Source organism: Pseudoliparis swirei, chromosome 9, assembly GCF_029220125.1.
Source record: "Pseudoliparis swirei isolate HS2019 ecotype Mariana Trench chromosome 9, NWPU_hadal_v1, whole genome shotgun sequence".
NCBI classification, from domain to species: Eukaryota; Metazoa; Chordata; class Actinopteri; order Perciformes; family Liparidae; genus Pseudoliparis; species Pseudoliparis swirei.
The window spans coordinates 14,241,598-14,262,119 of NC_079396.1; the positions used below are offsets into that span (position 1 = coordinate 14,241,598).

The window sequence follows — 20,522 nt, forward strand, 5'->3', positions numbered from 1 at the left end:
TTCCAACTCATTCGATTAAAAAAACGCCAGAAGTGCGTTAGCAGAGGATCCCTCCACCCTGTAAGGGAACGATTGCGAGTCCCATTCACAGCGTGTGTACTCTCCAAAGCCTGAGTCGTGTTTGATTCATCCTCTTAATAAGAAACTTCCTCTCTTCAGGGAGGACACCAAGCTTTCCTTAATGAATCTTGGGATGAATAATAGCTGTTTGAGATGATATGAACAAACATCTGGCGTGGTGTTAATAATCAGACTAAATAATGGCAAAGCATGAGGGAGGCTTTATCTGTCTATACCATGCATGCAAGGTGTTGTGTGGAACCCGGTGTCCAGACAAACCTCCGGAACGCTTCAGCGCGTGGAAATGAAAGCGGATAAGAGGCCAAGTGCAGGTAACACCTTGCGTCTTCTCTCCCGTCCAGCTGCTGCTGTTGTGATGCCTGTTTGGAATGAAGGAAGTTAAAGAGCATGCAGTCAAGTTAAAATCAGAGCATCATTGAAGCAGTGCAGGCACTTCAATATGATTCAAAATGTCTAAAACGGGACCGCAATGTAGGTCACTTGAAGGGTTGTTACAATAAATACAATAGCCAACTCGCTCGATTATATTAATAGAAATCTTACCCTTCTCTTTTATAATCAAATAATTTGTTTTCCTCTTCCATCTACGGGTTGCAAGATAATATCTCCTGCATTGCACCAAAAGACGAGCTATATTTTTCATTTGAATGGATAGAACTTTTATTTATTAATATATTTGTACATATTGAATGTATTATTAGAACATCTCTCGACTAATTTAGAATGCCGCCTCTCTGTGTGGTTTGTTCAGTGTCATAAAGCTAAATTATTCAGAACTCGTGGCTCGTAGCCTGTCTGCTTTTTATCCGCTCACTTAGACTATTGGAATAAACTAAAGTGATCCATTCCGTGTTTACATGAGACTCTGTGGATGCAAATAGTTTGTATAGTAAATAGTTGACTGTAAGCTGCGAGTTTAGTTATTCTATCTTTAACTCGAATTCAAAATATTTAATTATGTTTTATCTTGAAGGTACATTTGGAAAAGCAAGGCCTAAACTGAACACAAAACTAAAACTAATAAGATGTGTCCTCGAATATATATTTTTTGGACAACAAACACACAGATAAACATATAGGAGCATCATTTATTCTGTGCACTTGTTAAATTAATATTGTCTAACGAATGTAATCCAAACGAATTCATAGTTTTGCATGCCGGCTTTTCGATTACATTGAATCCTTCCGTGTCTTTAGAAAATTCCGGATGTGTCTTCAAGTCACAGCTATTCTCCTCCACGGATGGGCTGATGGTGCGTGTGTACTTTTACCACAGGGACGACATAACCAATAAAGTTTAGTGTACTGCCGTAAACTTTATTGGCGGTGTAAAGGCTCGGCTCGGATGGGTCTGCATCTTTTGTCTGTGCCGAGGCTCAGTTTGGAGATCACGGCCTGCAAGGACAAGATGCACCCCTCTTCGAAGTATGTAACTCACGTTTGTTTGACTCATTTCGTGCAGGGAATTCATTTCATTCGTTGCTAATATTACAAGCCATAATTGTCTTTAAAAGCAAAAAAGCGAGAGGCATTGTTCAAGTGAAATGTGTGAAATACAACCTGTATGTGTGAGGCTCGAATGACGTTATTTTTTCTCTATTGTTCTTATCTTCTATCATCTCGCTCTCTTTTCGATGTGTTTCAACGCAATATATGTGTTGAAGATACAGACCTTTTTTTGTAAACCCAGTGGTTGGCTGGTGGTGCTCCTTATTTCTAAGATATACAAATGTATGTCCGTATTTTCTAATGCGCTAATGCTCTCCTTCTCTGCATGTGTTTCTCATCGATTCTGTTGAAAGTTAGAAGCAGCTTTACATTGTATATTGGTTGCTTGTCAGGTTGGGTAGCTGCGGTTGTGTGCGTCATGTTGTGTGTGTTCTTGGCAAGCTCCATATTTCCTGCTTTTCAAGTTTAAAACAGGACCATACCTTGAGCCACTTAGTTCGATTTGACATTATCTCTATTTTACATCTGCACCTGGAGCCTCTTGATGTTTGATATCAACAGTGGAACATGATATCTGCTTGTTGTCATATTATCCATCCCGAGAATTAGTTGTTAGAGAGAGGCCCCAATATGGAAGTGTTTAGCTAATTGAAGTTTAATGAGACGTCTCTCTGCACCTCTCGGTCTCCCCTCCCTCTATTTCCCTCACACTTTTATTTCCCATTTTGCGTTGGCGTGGGTACATCATGGCATACAGCTTGTCCACCAGGGGAACTGTCATATTATTTTGACACACGTCTATTTGGTAACAAATGGGGAATCCCAGCATTGCACTCCAAACCGTTTGTCCAGTTTTGGTTGTGTGCAATCGAAAAAAGGAAAGCGGAAAAGATGGGTGCAAACATTCCTGGTTGTTAAAGGAAGAAATTTACAGCTGAGTAATAAAAGTTTACGACTGAATCCTCCCTGCGATTGGCTGTGGCGAGCCACGTGGCTCACGCTCTATGAACATGAACTTTATGCTGTTGTCTATTCTCTGGTCCTTCCCTTGTCCCAGCAGCAGACTACGCTGGGCGTAGAAACGTCTTTTTTATTTAATCTAATTTAAAAATACTGCACAGACATGTTGGCGCAGCTTCGTGTGATATTCATCCGATCTCCGACTCCCTGACACAGGGATCTTCGGGACAGTCGCCGCCTCTACCAGCCGCTGCGTGTATCCCCCCGGAGGCAATAAAACCGCTACTGGGAAGGGGAAAGGAGCCAGCCAGCCTGCTAGAAAAGACTTTTCTCGGCAAGCAGACAGCCTGCCTTCACGAGCTCCTTATCGCCGGGGTGGGGAGGCGGGACGCGGGAGATGTGCGCTGTGTTGATATTTCCCTCTCGCCATCGTGACCCCTCAGCTGCTATGTTGCACAGGGAAGCGTCAAACTACGGAGAGCCTGCTGGGGTAAGATTACATACCTCTCTATCATTCTTTAATCATGTTTGTATGCTGTGTTTGACAAACGGCTCGTGGTGTGCTGGGTTGAAATGATGCGATCGAGTGAGTGCGAGTTGACTATTCTTTATAGCTGTGACCTGACCTGTAGCCTGGGAGGCTGCTGATGCCCAGAGCGACTATCATCGCACCTCCCTGGCTGGTGTAGCAGCACCTGCGTGTGTGCCACTGACCGCTTTGGCCTACATTAGCGGAGCATTTTAGAGATGCTGTGCCAATGAGTTGCAATAAATTGCGTACTGATAGTAAACTTTGTCATCACTCACAGGCCCTATGACAAATTACATTCAGGTGCTCTAATTATTTCTTGCTTGCATACTTGCTGTCACTTTTTATATTCAGCCTCTGCCATGGGCCTGAATATCATGTGCAATATACCGCGCGGACGCACGCGCGCACCCACACACTACACGCACACATGCACGCGCGCACACACTTACCACAGTCTGTACACGCTGACACCCCGTGTAAATCGCGGCAGTGCCCCCTAGTGATCAGATGTGTTGCATGGAAGTGGGCGGGTGCTGAGGCTTGTTGTTTATGGCTGCTGGTTCACTGCGGATGTCAGCTGACCGAGCTGATACATGGTTGCCAGCAAGTAACCGCACGTGTGTTTCCGAGGGTTTGATTTGTTGTTGTCAGCTCGGAAAATGAGGAATGTGTCTGTTTTATTGTTTAATCCTGATGTAATAATATGGTGTTTTGTTGTAAGATAGTGTGATATAATCACTGACGACATTATGGTGAGCAGCACGAGATTTTATTCACACCATTAGCAAAGAATCATCACAAATACCCTCATTATCATCGCCACCACCAGTACTAACAACACGTTATCAGACCTAACGTTATACTTGAACTAGTAGATCATAATAGTGCCCCAGTGTGAAATACACTCCAAAATACAAAATCGACCCAGATTTATTTCAAAATATTCTCAGTATGTGGATCTGATGGGACTGAAACCATCTTCACGTGTGTGTTAAAACCAACACGTGTCACACAAATCTAAAAATGGTTAATGATACTAAATCGACCCTGCAATTCAAAAATAGGTATATTACCCATAAAGTGATTGAATGTGTTTCTGTCCCCTGCTGAAGCTCAACGGTCTTTGCGTTTCAATCCCGTCAAACGCAATTATTGGCAAAGCTTCACTCAGGAAACCTTCACAGTCTTACAACCTACTGTTACACACGTTGTTGGTTTTTCCCTTATGAAACATTGCTCTTTCAATGGTTCGTGTCCGCTGCTGCCCAATGCGTGGCCTGCAGAAAGAAGGAGAGGGGAAAAAGGGAGGAAGGGAGCGAGAGAGAGAGAGAGAGAGGGGGAAGGAGAGTCCATTTAATCCATGACGTTTGGGTTGTTAGGTAAATCTTGGTTTAAAATAAGAGGGGGAAACCACATCTATTGTTTTGCCTGGCAGTGTTTTAAGAAGCAAAGATAGGTTCGCATAAAACTCCATGAAGTCATGAATCTGTCCGCATCACCACATTTAGAACCTCACTTACAAATCCCGACAGGGCAAAAATTGTGCCGACTAATGGTCATAATTTATGATGTGTGGATCAACATGCGCTCATTGGGCAACAGCTTCCTGAGTGCTTAACGAGCATAAAGTCGAACACTTCCGGACATTAATTGGGCTAGCCAGCGATGGTAAAGTGCTTATAGAGGGCTTTACATTGTTAGTATGTGAATTACTCCTTATTAGTAAGGTTAGAAGCGGGGGAGAAGAAAAAGGCATCAGGGGCCGACCAGACTTTGCCTCTCTCGCTGTGTTTTTAATCATGGCTGATAATGTAGAAATTTTACAGGTCCCGTATTGCTAATTGTGAGTGATGTTGTGCCGGTGGATATTGATGTATAAGAATGCAAAAGAGAAGCTTGAGGTTCATGGACGTGGGCCCTGTTGTATTGGGAGCAGGCTGTTAAAGTTAGGCCTTCAGCTTGAAGAGCCAATTATAGTGCACATTTAAAACCGATCCAACATGAGAGTTACTAACCCTATAACCCCGACAAATAAAATAATAATAATATTAGAAATAATCAGAATAAGCCCTGCTGCTCATGATCTATTACCATTACTCGTATGTGCTTCATTGCGCATTCACCTTAGATACCTACTCACTACAAATCAAGAGCATATAGTATTCCTGAATTAATTATTAATGCAAATTAATAATATCCATGGTTGGTATATAGGACAAGGCTGACCGTTTATCATTTGTGTCTCAGTCTTTCTTGCGTCTTTCGTTCATCTGCAGTTGTAATATCCTTTAAAAGATCGTGGAAACGTGGACCAAACGGCTTCCTTTCCTTCCTGCATCAAAAGCTGTGCACGTGGTTTGCCTCACGGGCCGCAATAAAACACTAAAACACGAGGGAAAGAATGACCTTTCTAATTCTGCACACTGGCACAACCTCTGCTGCATTCCTGCTCTCCAATCCACACATTGGCTTTAGTGTTCAGCCTTTATTTACAACCTCAACTTTATGGAGCAGCGTGGTTTTTTGTTGTTGCGGGTGGCTGTGAATAACAATTTAGGAAAATCTGAGTTTCAATACCAAAATAATTGGATTTTTTAAAAAGTTCTTTGAATCTTTTGAAAAATTTAGTAAATTATCACAACAGTATACGGTGACAGTAAAATAAGTTGTTGATGCAACAAAGACCTTCACACATCCATTCACATGCCGTTTCTGACACCGTGAGCATGACAGACTAACGTTGACTGACAATCACGAAATTATTCACATTTGGGTTTTTGTGACTCATTTTAATGAAATCGAAATTTAATTTAGCTGTTAAAGTGGTAAATACACTTTATATGTTTACGTATTTGTATTAACGTTTGATTATTGGCTCTTGTTACGTTAACACATGGATAGCTGAATTGAGACTCTCAGTATTTTAACTCTGATATATATATATTTGTGTTCTGTTCCATTATCAACTGATTCGTTCCTTGATATCAAAGTGAAAAGAGGGGGAAAAGCCAGGACAGCAGTGGGTCACTGCAGCTTCCAACCTTTGCGCTTTACTTGGCTAAAATATGTGCCACGCGGATATCACATATGGCCACGAATACGGCGAAGGGAAACTTTTATTGCACCAGCTACTTCCTTCTCTTTGTTCTTGTCTCTTTTATGGGCTATTCAGGATCCCAAACAACAAACCAAACAGTGTTGCACGTTTAGGCGGCGAGTATTCATCCTATTCAAGGAATCAATGAGGTGCACCGATAGGTTGCTGCTTTTGAACAGACATTTTTCAATAACTATTGATTATTGTTCTTGGTTTCTATTATATCCACTAACAAACAGCGGAGAAAATGTGAATGATTTTGTTTCAAATTAATGTCTGACGTTTTATTTTGTATTCTTTGTAAACGTCTTTTTTTTAAATATAAAATAATGCTGGTGCTGTAACACTGCGCTCTTATGGAAAGTAATTGAATTGTATTGATCACAGAAAACAGAGCGTGTGAAGCTGTTCTCTTTATATCATTAATGTAGAATGTTACGCATTTAGTTGCACATTTCGCCCTGACAAGCGCACAAGATACGCTAAATTTTTGCAGAACTCCTCTTAAGTAATTTCCAAACCCATAATTTCCTGCTGAGATAATTATCGGTTCCCCTTTCCCCTGTGCCAGAGGAATGTCGACGTATGATCAGAACAGGAACAGGAAGAAAAGCCGACTGTGCGTAAATCTGTAAGCATACTGCTTATTGTTATGATTGAAAGAGACTGTACCTGCTATCAGCTCAAAACGAACACCGGGCACCGGTCTGTGGAGGGTTTTGCCTGACAGTCGCATAACTGATTAGATTTTCATAGAGAGTGGCTGCAGTTGGACACAGTTCTGTGCTCGCCAGTCGTATATACGCGCTGTTTCCTTTTACTTTATTCCTCCACGTGCTGTGCAGTGCTTTCATTTGTGAGTCTGTGAGAGATTGGTGCTCGCGTTGCAGGGCTTTGCTGCAGAGATAGTTGTTGGTGTGCTGGGCAACGTCACTTGTTTTATTGCCCTCACAGAAAAGAGACCATAAACGCATTCTTACCACCTACATACACCCTCCCCCAGTTCACTGCAAAAGCATTGAAATTGCTCACATGCCAGATAATTCATACACAATGGAAACATTAACAGTGTGCAGGAAACTCGTCGATATGGCCGAGATAAACAATTAGTGGCTATATTAATTTTTGTCGTAATACAAAGGTGCTGTGTTCTGCGGGATGAGAGCATGCATGTTGTAGCCCATCGCTGCATTGTGTTGTGAAAATATAATTGTTTTGGAGACACACACACACACCCAGACACACAAACACACACACACACACACACACACACACACATCACACACACACACCACACACACATAACTCCCCCCCTCCCCCCAACAACCCACACACACACAGGCTCACACAAGCACTGAATATAACATAAAAGCTTTTCTTTCTGTTTCAGTAAATAGATTTAATAGCTGATTTCCTGCACGCGTTCCCTCTTTTGGAGTTGTGTTCATGTGTATTTGTGCAAACGTCCCGCCTTGCTTTGACTGTGATCACTGTACTGAATGACATTGCTTACATTTAACATCATACTTATTCCCCAAACACCACATATTGTTCAACTTCACGTAAAAAAATGTCTCATCCAGCCGATCTTATAGTCCGCCAATCAAACTCTCCGGTGTGTTTATCGGCATTTAGCGCTAATGTTCAAGCGTTGAGCTAAAAGCTACAGTTTCCCCTCAACTCCTGCCTCTCAATTGGTGGAGAATGGTCAGCTGACGTTGTCATATTGTCTCTCACGGAGCCAAGCCTCGGCTATAACACTCGGGTTTGTGCGTCTTAACCGGAGATTGGAAATTAATAATATTGAATCCTCAAAGTAGCCCACGTCCAGTTAGAGGAGCAGAAAGTCGAGAGAAAAAAAGAAGACATTGGAGAAAGGTGTGGTTGGTTGACACAGACGGGAAGGAGATTTACTGAGAAGGAGATTGAAGAGAGACCGATAAAGAAGTGGGGAGAGTTGGAGAGAGGGTTACAGGCAAGGTATGAATTCTTATTTTGCAAACCCGTCGCTCTCGTGCCATTTATCCGGTGGTCAAGATGTTTTGCCTAACGTACCCCTAAACTCCACCACCTATGACACAGTGAGACATTTTTCGTCGTACGGCGCTGCTGTGACCCAGAATCGGATATATGCACCTTTCTACTCTCCTCAAGATAATGTCGTTTTTGGGTCTGGCAGGGCACAGTACGAATATGGATCGAACGTGTTTCTTCAAGACAAGGACGTGCTGCCCAGTTGCAGACAAACAAACATGGGACTCAGTACACAAAGCCACATTGCTCAAGAGTACAGTTTGGATCAAGGAAGAGCAGGAGCGCAGGATCAGAAAACCAACATCCCGATCTACCCGTGGATGCAGCGAATGAACTCACACAGCGGTGAGTTTTACTACGACAAATAAATTAAGGAAATGGGCCAGTTTTACGATATGTCTTACCAAGAGAGTAAGTTACTTTTTATGGCCCCATAAAACATTACTGTATCCCCTCGACTTTTAGATGGGCCTTTACATGTGCAAACAAACAGCTTTCATATTAGGAAAGATATAGTAGCCATAACCAACAGCGAGAGACACAGAGAATACATTATGATGCTTTTATTATTTTAGATAATAAAGCTAACATGCCCTTTGAGGAGGGATTTGTCTTTCAGTTAAAATGTGTTTATTTTTCTTCTTGGTTTTGTATTACATTCATGATTCTAACAACGAGGTACAACTTATGCCCAATTTCTATTAGTGCACATAGTATTATTACTGTTTTTCAATGTCAAATATGACTTCGCCTTATAAGCGATTCAATTAGTGACTTCACTTTGTATTTCAGCAGGAGTGGGCTACGGGACAGACAGACGCAGAGGACGTCAAATATACTCTCGCTACCAAACACTTGAGCTGGAGAAGGAGTTTCATTTTAACCGCTACCTGACCAGGCGCAGACGCATCGAAATCGCAAATGCTCTTTGTTTAACGGAGCGGCAGATCAAAATCTGGTTTCAGAACCGACGAATGAAATGGAAGAAAGAAAGCAACCTGACCTCCACGGTGACTGGAAGTGAACAGACAGCAGCCTCTCCGGAGGAGGAACGTAATGGCGCAATTGAAGAACAGAAGGATGAGGACAAGAAGAAAGAATAGTACACAAAAAGAAGAAGGAGGAAACACCTGATGACCATTTAAACTCAACATAACTACCTAAAAAATATATATGGACTTGAGAGCGACTTCCCTGCATGATGGCTACCGCAGCTCTCACACTTATATCCCATGTTGACCACAGGACTGTTGAGCCTTAGAAATCCAGATTATTTCAGCCACAGTTTGTCCCCCTGTGACACTTGGGGTGCTGATTCTGTTTTATTGCAATGTCACACTTGTATTGTGAAAATAAAAAGAAGTATTCATTTCTACGTTATTTCTCATGTCAGTAAAATCTGTGTATTTATCCTACCACACTCCATCTATCACTCTGAACTCTTTGATCACCTCACGAAATACAGTGTTGGTCCAACTTAACTCAATGTTATGCACATTCCACGGAGAGAAAGGAGAGGACCGGGCTTCATTTGATCAGTATTATAGGCCTATATACTTCAATCCGCCGAAAAGTGTCCTGCACAAACATGCAACTTGCACGGCCATGGCCCACAGTCCACATACAAACAACTGAAATGCCTGTATATAATCCAAATAACAATATACTATGTAAATCCTGAAAGGACTTATGTGCATTTAGCCGCTTTGATAGACGCCGCATAATTGCGCTTAGCCCCCCCTTTTTTGTTTATTGTTTGACACAATAGGCTTTCATTGTGAAACAAATTTGTACACTAGTAATTCTTCACTTCTATTTTGGAGTTACGAATTCATGTTTTGTCATAATTGTGTATCATGGAATAAAATATTTGCAAAAATATCACCCTCGTCCTGTGTTTTTGGGAGCATTTCACTTTCTGAGTCAGATAGTCATAAAATATGTATTGAAATATGGCACCAAACTTAGTACGTGATTGTGGAGACTTGTTGGGCAATTTATCTTTATCATGACCTTTATGCTAAATGGAGGCTGTAAAGGAAATTATCAAATACTCTAATGAAGGGATTTTTTGTAAACACATATTGGCCTCATAAATATTAAATATTCAACTTGGCATGATTCATAAGAGCATGCGTTAATGAGCTATTGTCCAATATGCAGCTAAACAATAACATGACTGCAGCTGCATTTCTATAACACAACTTCCAGAGCGTTAAAATGTCACGTCCATATGTGTAAATATATGTAAACCAAGTGAGCACTGTAAATGGTCCTTATTATTATCATTATCATTATTATTATTATTATTATTATTATTATTATTATTATTATTATGTTATCGTGATTATTATTGTTTTATTATATGGGGCTGTGGGTGGACTCGCGGTGTGTCAGGGGCAGAGAGCTCTGGCCGGTTCTGACCGTCTTGCCCCATACCAGACACCAGATGACGCTCTTGTCTTACTGTCCTGCCCTTTTTGCGCTAAAGATCCCTGCCTGGTCCTCAACAACCAACAGCTCAAAGTTTACCGGACACGTTTCTCCTATTCATCAATATCACCATTGAGTATCAACGCCAATTTATGACTGGCCAACATGTGCACGTGATCCCATACAAATACCCCATATTTGGGCAGCGCACGTCGGATCAAGAATTTCAAAAAAAAGATACCAAAGCCTACTCCACCTATAAATCCTGGATTATTTTTTTAAGGCAGACAGCTCTGAATTTTCCAAAAGCGGCCACAAAGAAATGCAATGATCAACAAAAACAAGGAAATAACCGCAACAAACATCCCGCAGTCCTCTCGAGTTCGAAAAGAAAGTATCGCTGCTTGTTAAAAAATGAGCTCTTATGTTGACAGCTGCAATCTCAGGCAAACAAGCGAGACAACTTCTCCTAACACTATGTTTAGTTTCGATCTTTCTGGGCGCGCGTCCAGCCGCTATGAGGGTGTTAATGTGAACGGGATATTCACGTGTCCCGTCCCCACGACCTCTGCTGAACGGGAGGAGATGAAAACTAGCATGCGTGGCAGTACGGATATTCCTCTCCGGTCAGGACCACAGATAACCATGGTCTCCAGCAGCTCCTCTGTGAACGCCAGCGGTCTCAACTACGGCAGCAGCACGCTGCTGGCACGAGTGGCGGAAAGAGACCCGGAGAGGAGCGCAAAATCCGGCGGCAACAAGAGCCAGGAGAGCGAGAGAAACGCGGAGCACACGCAAACGGTGAAACGACACGCAAATGTGAACCAGCTTCAGGACAGTGAGCAGCAGCCACAGATTTATCCATGGATGACAAAACTGCACATGAGCCACGGTAAAGTTTGCCTATTTTCTAAAGTGCGACTAAAGATGCTTTCCCTTATTCTCTCTTTACGCTGCAACAATTCTTTTCGTCCGTTCCAGTTTCCCTCTTGAGTTTTATAGGCCAAACGCAGGAAATAATAAAAACTCGTGGTCATAAATTGTATGACAAAGGCATCCATTGCTCGTAAAGCTGCTCTGTTACGGTGAAGAGGTGATCTGCGGGGTGATTTATGGTGGTATAATTGGATAAGAGAACAAAATTGTGATAAAAGTATAAAATAATAATCACAAATTCAGCTCTGAGTATTAGTTTTTGCCTTGCTTCCTTTATAGTCGAAGTTAATGTTTTACATTATCAGACTGTGTGGGAGAAGCTTTAGCCTTAAATTGAACTCTGGGAAACACCAATGCCCTGACCCAATCGTGAACTTTTCACCTCTAAAATGTGAATAGGCGTCGCTTCTTCATCTCTCTGCCTTAACCCCACTGGTTGACTATTTAGCCTGCAGATGTACGCCGAGCACATTTGCTGCAAAAAAAAAGAAGCTCCTTCTGTTTTGTGTTCCTCCATTTGCAAACATCTTGGAGCACACATAGGCACTTTTTCTTCAAGTCCTATAGCACAGGCCTGTTGCTGAGCACGCTGCTATATGAGCATATGCATCTGTAAATATAGGGAAACATATCTGGGTAACATCAGATACCATTTTCTAAACCCACTTCTTTAAACTTTACACATCTGTTTTTTCTCCCACGGTACTCCACTGCAGTGGTATTAGGTCAAAGTCAGTGTTTACAAGAAGGCCAGCACACTAGTTATCCATTATACTTATTACAGTGAGACACGTTTCTTAAATAATAGACTTGTGTATTTTAGATGTTTTAATGTGAAATAATGTAGAGGCCCTTCTTCCTTTAAGCTAACTATGTATTGCCTCTAGTTACAGCCTGGCATGATTTTTATTACACAAATCCACTGTAAGATTAGGTTGAATTGGGTTGTATAAAGATATGTGACCTTTCAAACGAGGGTGGAAGGGGATTTAAATTAATAGATGTGTGCTTGTAATTCTTATTTTTATGGATGGCCAAGCTTTATTTAAATGTAATAATACTACAAGCCTCTACTATTATATTCATTCACCACTATAATGCTGCTGTAAGCTAACTGATTTTAATGCCACTTCAGAATCGGAGGGCAAGCGGTCCAGAACCAGTTACACCCGATACCAGACTCTGGAGCTGGAGAAAGAGTTTCACTTCAACCGGTACCTGAGCCGCCGCAGGCGCGTAGAGATCGCCCACACCCTGTGTCTAAACGAGAGGCAGATCAAAATCTGGTTCCAGAACAGGCGAATGAAGTGGAAGAAGGACTCAAAGATCAAAGTGAAGGAATAAAAGAGCACCAGAGAGCGAGTGCATGCAGCACGTTTTCAACCCCACACTGCACAGTGCTGGAGTGCCGTCTGACCTCCGGATGAACTGCTAGGAGCAATGACATCATGACACCGCGCTGTGTGCTTCATCACCAATTATGTGTCACTTGCTGCAGTTTTGGACCTAATATATTGAATATCACTCACTTTGATCAATCGGTTTACATTTCTAAATTAATTTGCAGCCCATGCGATGATAACCTCACTTTGCTGCACGAAGGGGACAAGAGGTGGAGGCGAGCTTGGCCCTGCAGGCTCGAGGTCCGCAGTGCACTGAAAGGCTGCACAATGATACTAATTGTGTTTTTAATTCGGGTAAAAGTAGTGGAGGCGGGGTGATAGCCTGCATCATTCCCAACTCTGTCTCCACAGCATGTGATGGAAACATGTTACGTCGACAAATCAAAATAAAGACAACAATATTTCTGGCATGCTTAGGAGCTGTCATGTAAGCAACAGTGAGATAGTTTCCCACCAGTGAAAAAGATTTCCCCACTTCTTTTCTTTTCTTTTCAAATCTACTCTCTAATATGTTGCAGTGGTCGAGTGTGTGATATGTTCAACGAGCTAATATCTCCGTGAGTGTGAAGGCATCTTCCCTGTTATCTGTCCTTTCATTGTGAATATAAATCGTTCTGTATAATTCAGCGACTGTATGTGATAATATTGTGATGTGCACTGAAGCCATTTCTCTCGCCTTCTGTAAACTTAAGGTATAGGCCCAGAATAATTGATAGATGGCTTAATATTCGATTGTAACCAATAAAGTCTCATCATTAACAGAAATGAATGTTCCTTTGTTCGGGATGTACATTTCTCTTTTTGTTTTTCGTTCATATCAGTGTTTACGTTGATTAAACTAATATAGACACTGTACTTTAATAAAAAGAAAGTCTTTCTTTTGTTTTATTCTAATGATGACGTTTTCTTCGGGATGTGTCGGAATCCACAGAATGTCATTGACTGACAAACGCGCTATGAAGTTTAAGGCCCTCATAAAACTTTATTGCCCCGTTTCCAGCACTCTGCTACAGGCAGACTCCCGTTTCCTGTTGTGTCAGGGAAGGAAGGCGCGCACGAGCCTGTGATAACACTCGTCCTCAACACAACATGGATGCAAAACGGTGGTTTCCTGTGGCCGCAGACTGACGCGCCATTAGCGTCGAGGCCATATGGTAACTTTATGATATCGCCCTGCTCCTTAATCCCGGTATCACTGCACTGTAGTTAAAACAATACGACCTGATAGAGAACGTTACAATAATGCCCGTTGATGGGTGTTTGGATCCAGCAGCAGCTTTTGTAGAAGTTGTAGTATATGATACAGCTGTCCCAAGGTTATGAGCTAATTTATCTACAAAATAAAATAAAAATCAACTCACCTCTCAAACTAATAGCTTCCTTGACGGTTATGAGAACCGGAAAGCACAGCGTCCACTTTCTCTGCGCTCTGTTAGGCCTAACATATACGTGGACAATGTATTGAATCCCTGTTTGAATGTCTTTCTTTTAGGGTATTTTAAAGTTTACAAGGTTACACATGCCAATTGCCCCAAGCAGGGCCTGTGAATGGTGCGCAGGAAGCACGTGGTGTCATTTAAGTGGGTTTTATGGCCTGGAAGAGCTGACAAACCTTCGATATATACACATCATATATAATCTTAACTGTCCGGAATCGCAGCTGCTGGTTTCCCCTTATCTGAGGAAGAAAGGGCTTTGTGGAGTGAGGTTGCAGTACCTTTCTCCGGACTGTGTAGTCGGTGTGCGGACGACTGAGAGCTGCTGCAGTAAGTTGCTTTTAACTTTGTCTGTGCAGGCCTGTGCCTGGAACGATTCTTAACCGGGGGAAATAGATTGTGTCTGTGTTATATTAGCGTGACTTTGAATGCGTGGATGTTGAATTTATCTAACATACAAAATTAACGATATTAATTGATGGTTAATATGCGTTTTATAATTACAGAATTATGCGTTTTTAGTTATCGAGGAAATGTGTTTTTAGAAAATAATGTGAGGGGATTTGGTGACGCATATTTAGTCATATTTAATACCGAAACGGGATTATACCGCGTTTGGTTATTTGAATGTCATGCAGTGATTGTTTTTTCGCAGAATATATTCTTTGTATTTGTAAACCATCTTTTAATCTGACGAGATCAAATAAAATAATATATATATAAATATATAACATAATGCTTCTCACCACATGTGATAGACAGTGGATCAAACTGTTGATTCAACAGTTTTAATTGCCAGTAAAAGGATCAGAAAAAATATTTGAAAAAGAATCAGCCAGAACCTCTGTGGCGTTAGCTTCCCTCTCACTCTCACTCCTCTTTTACCTGTATGTATTTTTTGTTTTGTTTAATTCTTAGCAAAGACTCATAGTTTGATTCAGGGTGTATATTGTGAAACTGAAATTATAATGTAACTTGTGTTCTGTGTGATGCTAAAATGTTGTCTTTTAGTTTGAATTACTGGACCATAAAAGCTATAAAATACAGAACCTCTTTATTAAAATGCTTCATCTCACTGTGTCACCTTGACATGAGTTTAGTGTTTGTCCTCGTGAGCTCCTGTTGTTTTAGGGTCACGTCTGGGCCAACAGACAGGTTTGATTCAAAGGCACTTTGCAGTGTAATTATGGCGTGTCCAAACTCAAAGCCTGTGAAAAACAGTGCGGCTGTGATCTGGAACTGGAGCTGTTGCATGTTTGACCAAAACGCACCTTTGTTAGACGAATGTTTGTTGTTCACCCTCGTTCCCTTACAGACTTGTCCTCACTGCAGGGGCAACATTTTACTGACTTGATCAGTTTGGAGACTGATGAGGTGATGTGATCTTATGAGCTTGACAATTTTCTGTTGCTCTATGGGGCACATTATTTAATTGCCCATATGTCTTAGAAAGCAGCTCAGTCTAGAAATACTGCTCTTTCCTAATCAATGTGTGGAATTAAAAGGGCTCATTTTGATATGAAGTCTATTTTGGGGTGAGTGCAGCTCAGCTGACAGTGCAAGGTGCAGCAGGGATCTGCATGATGCTGCATCAGAGGCGAATGTAATTAGATATTAAATAAATGGATGAATCTATCTTTCAGAATAAGAGTTTTCAGGAATCCCGTTCAGATATCATAGGATATGTGCACTGCCATGTATTGATAAGGGTTGGCTGTTTTGTTTTCAACCTCCATGGATCACCTTTTCCATTTTTTGGTTTTCAAGTGGATGATCAATTATACACTTCCAATAGGGGGCACTGTGTAACACGCTCCTGTGTGGGTGATACACTGTGGGGGCAATGTGTCCACGTAAGGACATGGATTGGTGCTCTTTATATTCGAGGATTTTATTTGATCTCGTGTTGTTTTTGAGTAGTTTTGTCATGTTTACTGTTATCAGAGGGAGAAAATTATCAACCTAAACTCTCAGACAAAATTGAAAAGGAATCCAAAGTTTAATGTTGTTCTCCTTTACGAAAAGAAGAAACACGAATCTCCAATACATTAAAAACTATTTTGATATGCGTAAAAACATAGAAGATGCAGGGCCCTTAATATAATCGAAATAATTTTATTCTCAGGGCTTTTCATTCATTGTATTTTAAGAGGAAGTTTGAATCACGTATGTTTTTCATATCAAAGTCATTCCAGCTAAAACTATTCTTATATCACTCGGTTACAGTGGAACCGTCTAAACATCCGTTTTCTCCGCCATGTTCTGCTGTTGTATTCCTTTCTTTGACCTGTGGAGCTGACACTGTCATCATTCAAACCACCGAGGTCATTTCCGGATGAGGACAGACTTCCCTTTGTCTGAGCCCAAATAAGAACCATAAAGTCCCATTACGTCGTCTTCGAGCTCAGCCCGAATGTATTTACAATGTGAAGACAACGTCGTGATTCCTTCACAGGTTGTTCGCCATAATTCAGCCGCGCTAATGTCCAGGGATTTCTATTCATAGAACATTTTCCCAAGGAAATATCATGATGCTTGCTAATTTAGTTTTTCTGTCTGAAAATGACCCGTCCTAAATGTCTGTCCTCGGCCTCGGGTCTACAGGAGCCCACACGTGTCCACGCTTTTCGGGGGCAGTCTGCCTTCAATTAGAATATGCCGAGGAGATCAGACGCAGAGGGGCAAACTGAAGTATCAGACAGATTAAATAATAACTCAATATAAAAAAACGGGTCTTTTCTCTGTTTGAACACACATATTTACTGGAGGAAACATATATGTAAAATGTTTTGGCTGAAATAAAACATGGGGCTTTGATATATGTCTGTATGTCATCGCTCTTTAAAAAAAAGTGTGTATTTGTATATTTATATGATATTGTGCCATTTTAAATGGAGCAAAAACGGAATATGTTACACATAATGCTCATTTAGACGCCTGATAATAAGACTTGGTAATTGAGGTGATCTAATACATGTTATTACAACGTAAATATGAAGTAAACAATGTGTTGAATGTTAGCTTCTTCGTCAATAATTAAAATTTCTCAGTTTAGATGCAAAAAAATAAATCCTCCAATTGCAACAACAAAAAAAGACTTCTGGATCTAATTTTCGTTGTCTCTTTCTTCTCCAGACAGTTCATCGGGTCAAAATGAGTGGGACCGTGGATTTATCAGTAAGTGTTATCCATCGCCCCACACTCTTCCACCTGGCTTTAATCAAGAGATGTGACACTTCGTGCAGCTTGTTATTTGGCTGGAGGCAAACAGCTCCACTGACATCACCGGACTGATGCCTCTTAACGAACTGGTGTTCTGCGGTAAAGCAATCACACTGTTGCTACTTCCATTTTTATTTTTCAATTCCAAACACTAATTATTTCAACAACATACCCTACACGTATGTCTGTCCTCCAGCAAACTTGGGCCGACTTAGTTGCTCTCTTGTCGCACAGGTGGACTCGACCCAACGCAGTCCAACGCACCACCAACCAATGGTTTATGTGGGGCATCTAGTATCTGAAACCACCTCTGCTCCCCTGGCTATTGCTGAGGGTATTCATATCCAACTAGTCTCCAGTCTGTCTGCACTTCATTAAAACTTTTTATTTTAACTACGATCCGGCTTAACGTTATTACACCTGGGAGAGTAAACGTGAAAAGGCTATTAGGTTAAGGGTTTGATTAAAAGCGCATCGTAACCATTTCCTTCAGGGAGCGGAATATTACTGCACTGTCTGCATCCAGGTCAGGTGCTGCTGGGCCACCAAATTAAAAACATGCACAACCACACCCTCCACATAGTTTCGCGGAGATTTATTTTGTTTACATATGTACATGTGTGAACACGCTTGTTATTTTGCAGGAACAATTTCTCAAATGAACAAATGAAACATCAAATTAGTTCGCCCGAGGGTCTCATTTTTTTTGTATTTCTACATTATAACTAGTTATTGAACTAGGTGCACGATCTGAAAGCCATTTGTGGGGGAAATAATTCATTGCTGTCCCTCCATCAATAATCCTTGGCAGTGAACTATTGGAAGCAGTCAAACGCGAGGGGTGAAACTCAGGTCAGGCTGTCTAACTAATATTAAAATGCGTGCGCCAGAGCGCATGGGGCGAGAGGGGAGTATGCGGTGTGCGTGCAGCTCCCGACACACTGCTTGTATTTAGATGAGCATACAAAGCCAAATGAACGTGAGTTAGATTGTTTTGTGACTATTCTTTCTTTAGTCCACTGTGTGTTTGCTCGGGATGCCAATTGTTCTCCAATAAAAAGAATGAATTAAAAAATATTTGAAATTGATACACACAGTGCAGGCGGGGAAATATGTAGATTGAAATGTTTTTTGACAGTATTTGAAGTCCCTCGTGCATTTCCACTGTAATCAATTCCATCGATTCACAATCCGAGCATGTTTGCTGTTTTTAATAACCCCCGAAACAGGTCACATGCCTGATATTTCATTTTTCATCCGAGGCTTTTCTCATTAGCCTCCAGAGTGTCAGGAAGAAAGGTTACAGAGCGGTCAGTATGGTAATAGAAAGACGAAGAAATGGTTGGGAACAATAGAAACTTATTTTTCATCCGTGCTGTCACGCCGTCCCTTTGTATCCGCCGTGTTTGTGACTGAATATTCATATAGGAGCTACCTCAAAGGCGGAGGTTGAATGTAAAGAAGAGAGACTCTCTTGTCCTTTGCACACGACGCGTTGGTGTTTGTGTGTGTGTGTGTGTGCGCGCGCGCAAAGGCGTATTTCTATACGCAAATTTCAATTTATTGGAGAAAATATTTTCAAGTCAAATTTTCTTTAGGAGCAGAGCATTGATTTGTGTTTGTGATAAACAGCCTGTCGCTTTGTGCAGTATTTCTACTCGATTCCATCCTGAAAATTCGTTTTGACAAATCAGACATGATAACCCGCATGCATGTGGGTTTGGCTGAGAGAGCCCCTCTGCACTGGCTCGCCTAAAACACATTAGTTGTCTATATGTACCCTGTAGAACCGAATTTGTGTGAAACGCAAACAGTCGCAAATACGTCTCTACAGGAATACATGGGCAACTGAAATACCACGCAATGGATTCTCCTGCCCTTCTGCTCTTCGTGTCTCTCTGGATTTTGTTCTCTCTCTTTTTGAACATACAAGCAGCAGTGATATACAGCGCCTACATCCAGGCACTAGCAATGCAATAACATTGTCACAAAGTGTATTCATAGTCCAGACAGCCGTAGATTGTGTAGGTAGGCCACAGAGAGCAAACCCATGTGTGCAGACAGTGTGCGACTACTACTGTGTCAGACCCTGTAAAACACGTTAGGAACCAGGGGTCGTTTAAAAGTGACTGATTTACGGCTTTTATTGCTCTATAAAACGCCTCTAACATTCTCGCAAGGGGTAATAGAAATGTCGTGCGCATTCTGTACAAACAGGACAGCCAGAAACGCAATTTCACGTCTCGTTCTCAACCATATTATGTCATTATTGCTGTGAAAATAGATTAATCAGTTACCTTGCAATTTCCTACTTTTGACCCATATAGATTGACTTGTGTGCTTCTTTTGTTCCGGTTTAATGTTTCTTCAAGTGAAGCCTCTGACATGTATTATGATTATGATTATTGTTATTGTTATTGTTATCATTATCATTATTATTATTGTTATTATTATTATTATTATATATGTTTTTTTGCCTTCTTGTAATGTTGACTGTAGACTATCATAACAATAAAACAATACAAGATATTAACAGTCTGGTTGCTGTTGAGCTAATAGGAGTGAACGTGTCTCTCTTTGACCACAGCTGACTCTGAGATAAGAATGGGACGCACACAGCACATGACAAGTTTACACAGCCAGGATCGGTTTACAATATCACAGCAGACCTCCAGTAATGTGGCTGGCGCTCAGCGCTTCAGTCAAGAATAGCATTTGGAGGCAGTGAGACTGACATATTGTTCTAGTGTTGTTATTGTTTTGGCTATGAGTTGAACTATATAGTTTAAGAGAATAACATATGCATGTGGCTATTTTAAACATGTGTGTTTACAGATTAGTTGCCTGTATTTATGTACATAAAGCAATGCATTATTCAAAATATTCCTCAGCATTTTCTTTCATGAAATATAGGTTGTAAAGATTCAGCTGATTTATAT

The 20,522-nt window shown here is 41.2% G+C and overlaps 3 protein-coding genes across 9 annotated transcripts in view; all 3 read left to right on the forward strand.

The window, feature by feature from the left end:
* hoxc10a (homeobox C10a) overlaps positions 1–20,522 on the forward strand; it is a 54,363-nt gene that overhangs the window by 22,713 nt on the left and 11,128 nt on the right. The window contains exons 3-5 of one of the 5 annotated variants that reach the window (XM_056424089.1): positions 2,707–2,980; positions 17,497–17,538; positions 17,818–17,982. The exons of 1 other annotated variant lie outside the window; for it this stretch is intronic. The gene's annotated coding sequence lies outside the window, so the exon portion shown is untranslated. Of the gene's footprint in view, positions 1–2,706; positions 2,981–17,496; positions 17,539–17,817; positions 17,983–20,522 lie in introns of those variants that run through there. 3 more of the 5 variants (XM_056424090.1, XM_056424088.1, XM_056424091.1) reach the window with 3 other exon arrangements.
* LOC130200116 (homeobox protein Hox-C6a) lies at positions 7,494–10,035 on the forward strand. 3 transcript variants are annotated; one of them, XM_056424102.1, is made up of 3 exons: positions 7,494–8,099; positions 8,299–8,498; positions 8,946–10,035. In XM_056424102.1, the coding sequence occupies exons 2-3, from the start codon at positions 8,372–8,374 to the stop codon at positions 9,254–9,256; spliced, it is 438 nt and encodes a 145-aa protein (XP_056280077.1). In that variant the 5' UTR covers positions 7,494–8,099; positions 8,299–8,371; the 3' UTR covers positions 9,257–10,035. The 3 variants fall into 3 exon arrangements, with proteins under 3 accessions (XP_056280077.1, XP_056280074.1, XP_056280076.1); XM_056424099.1 differs by lacking the exon at positions 7,494–8,099 and having other exon boundaries at positions 8,102–8,498; XM_056424101.1 differs by lacking the exon at positions 7,494–8,099 and having other exon boundaries at positions 8,102–8,498; positions 8,949–10,035.
* Positions 11,001–13,808, forward strand: hoxc5a (homeobox C5a). Its single transcript, XM_056424103.1, has 2 exons — positions 11,001–11,478; positions 12,658–13,808. Exons 1-2 carry the CDS (start codon positions 11,001–11,003, stop codon positions 12,864–12,866), a joined length of 687 nt encoding a protein of 228 aa, XP_056280078.1. The 3' UTR covers positions 12,867–13,808.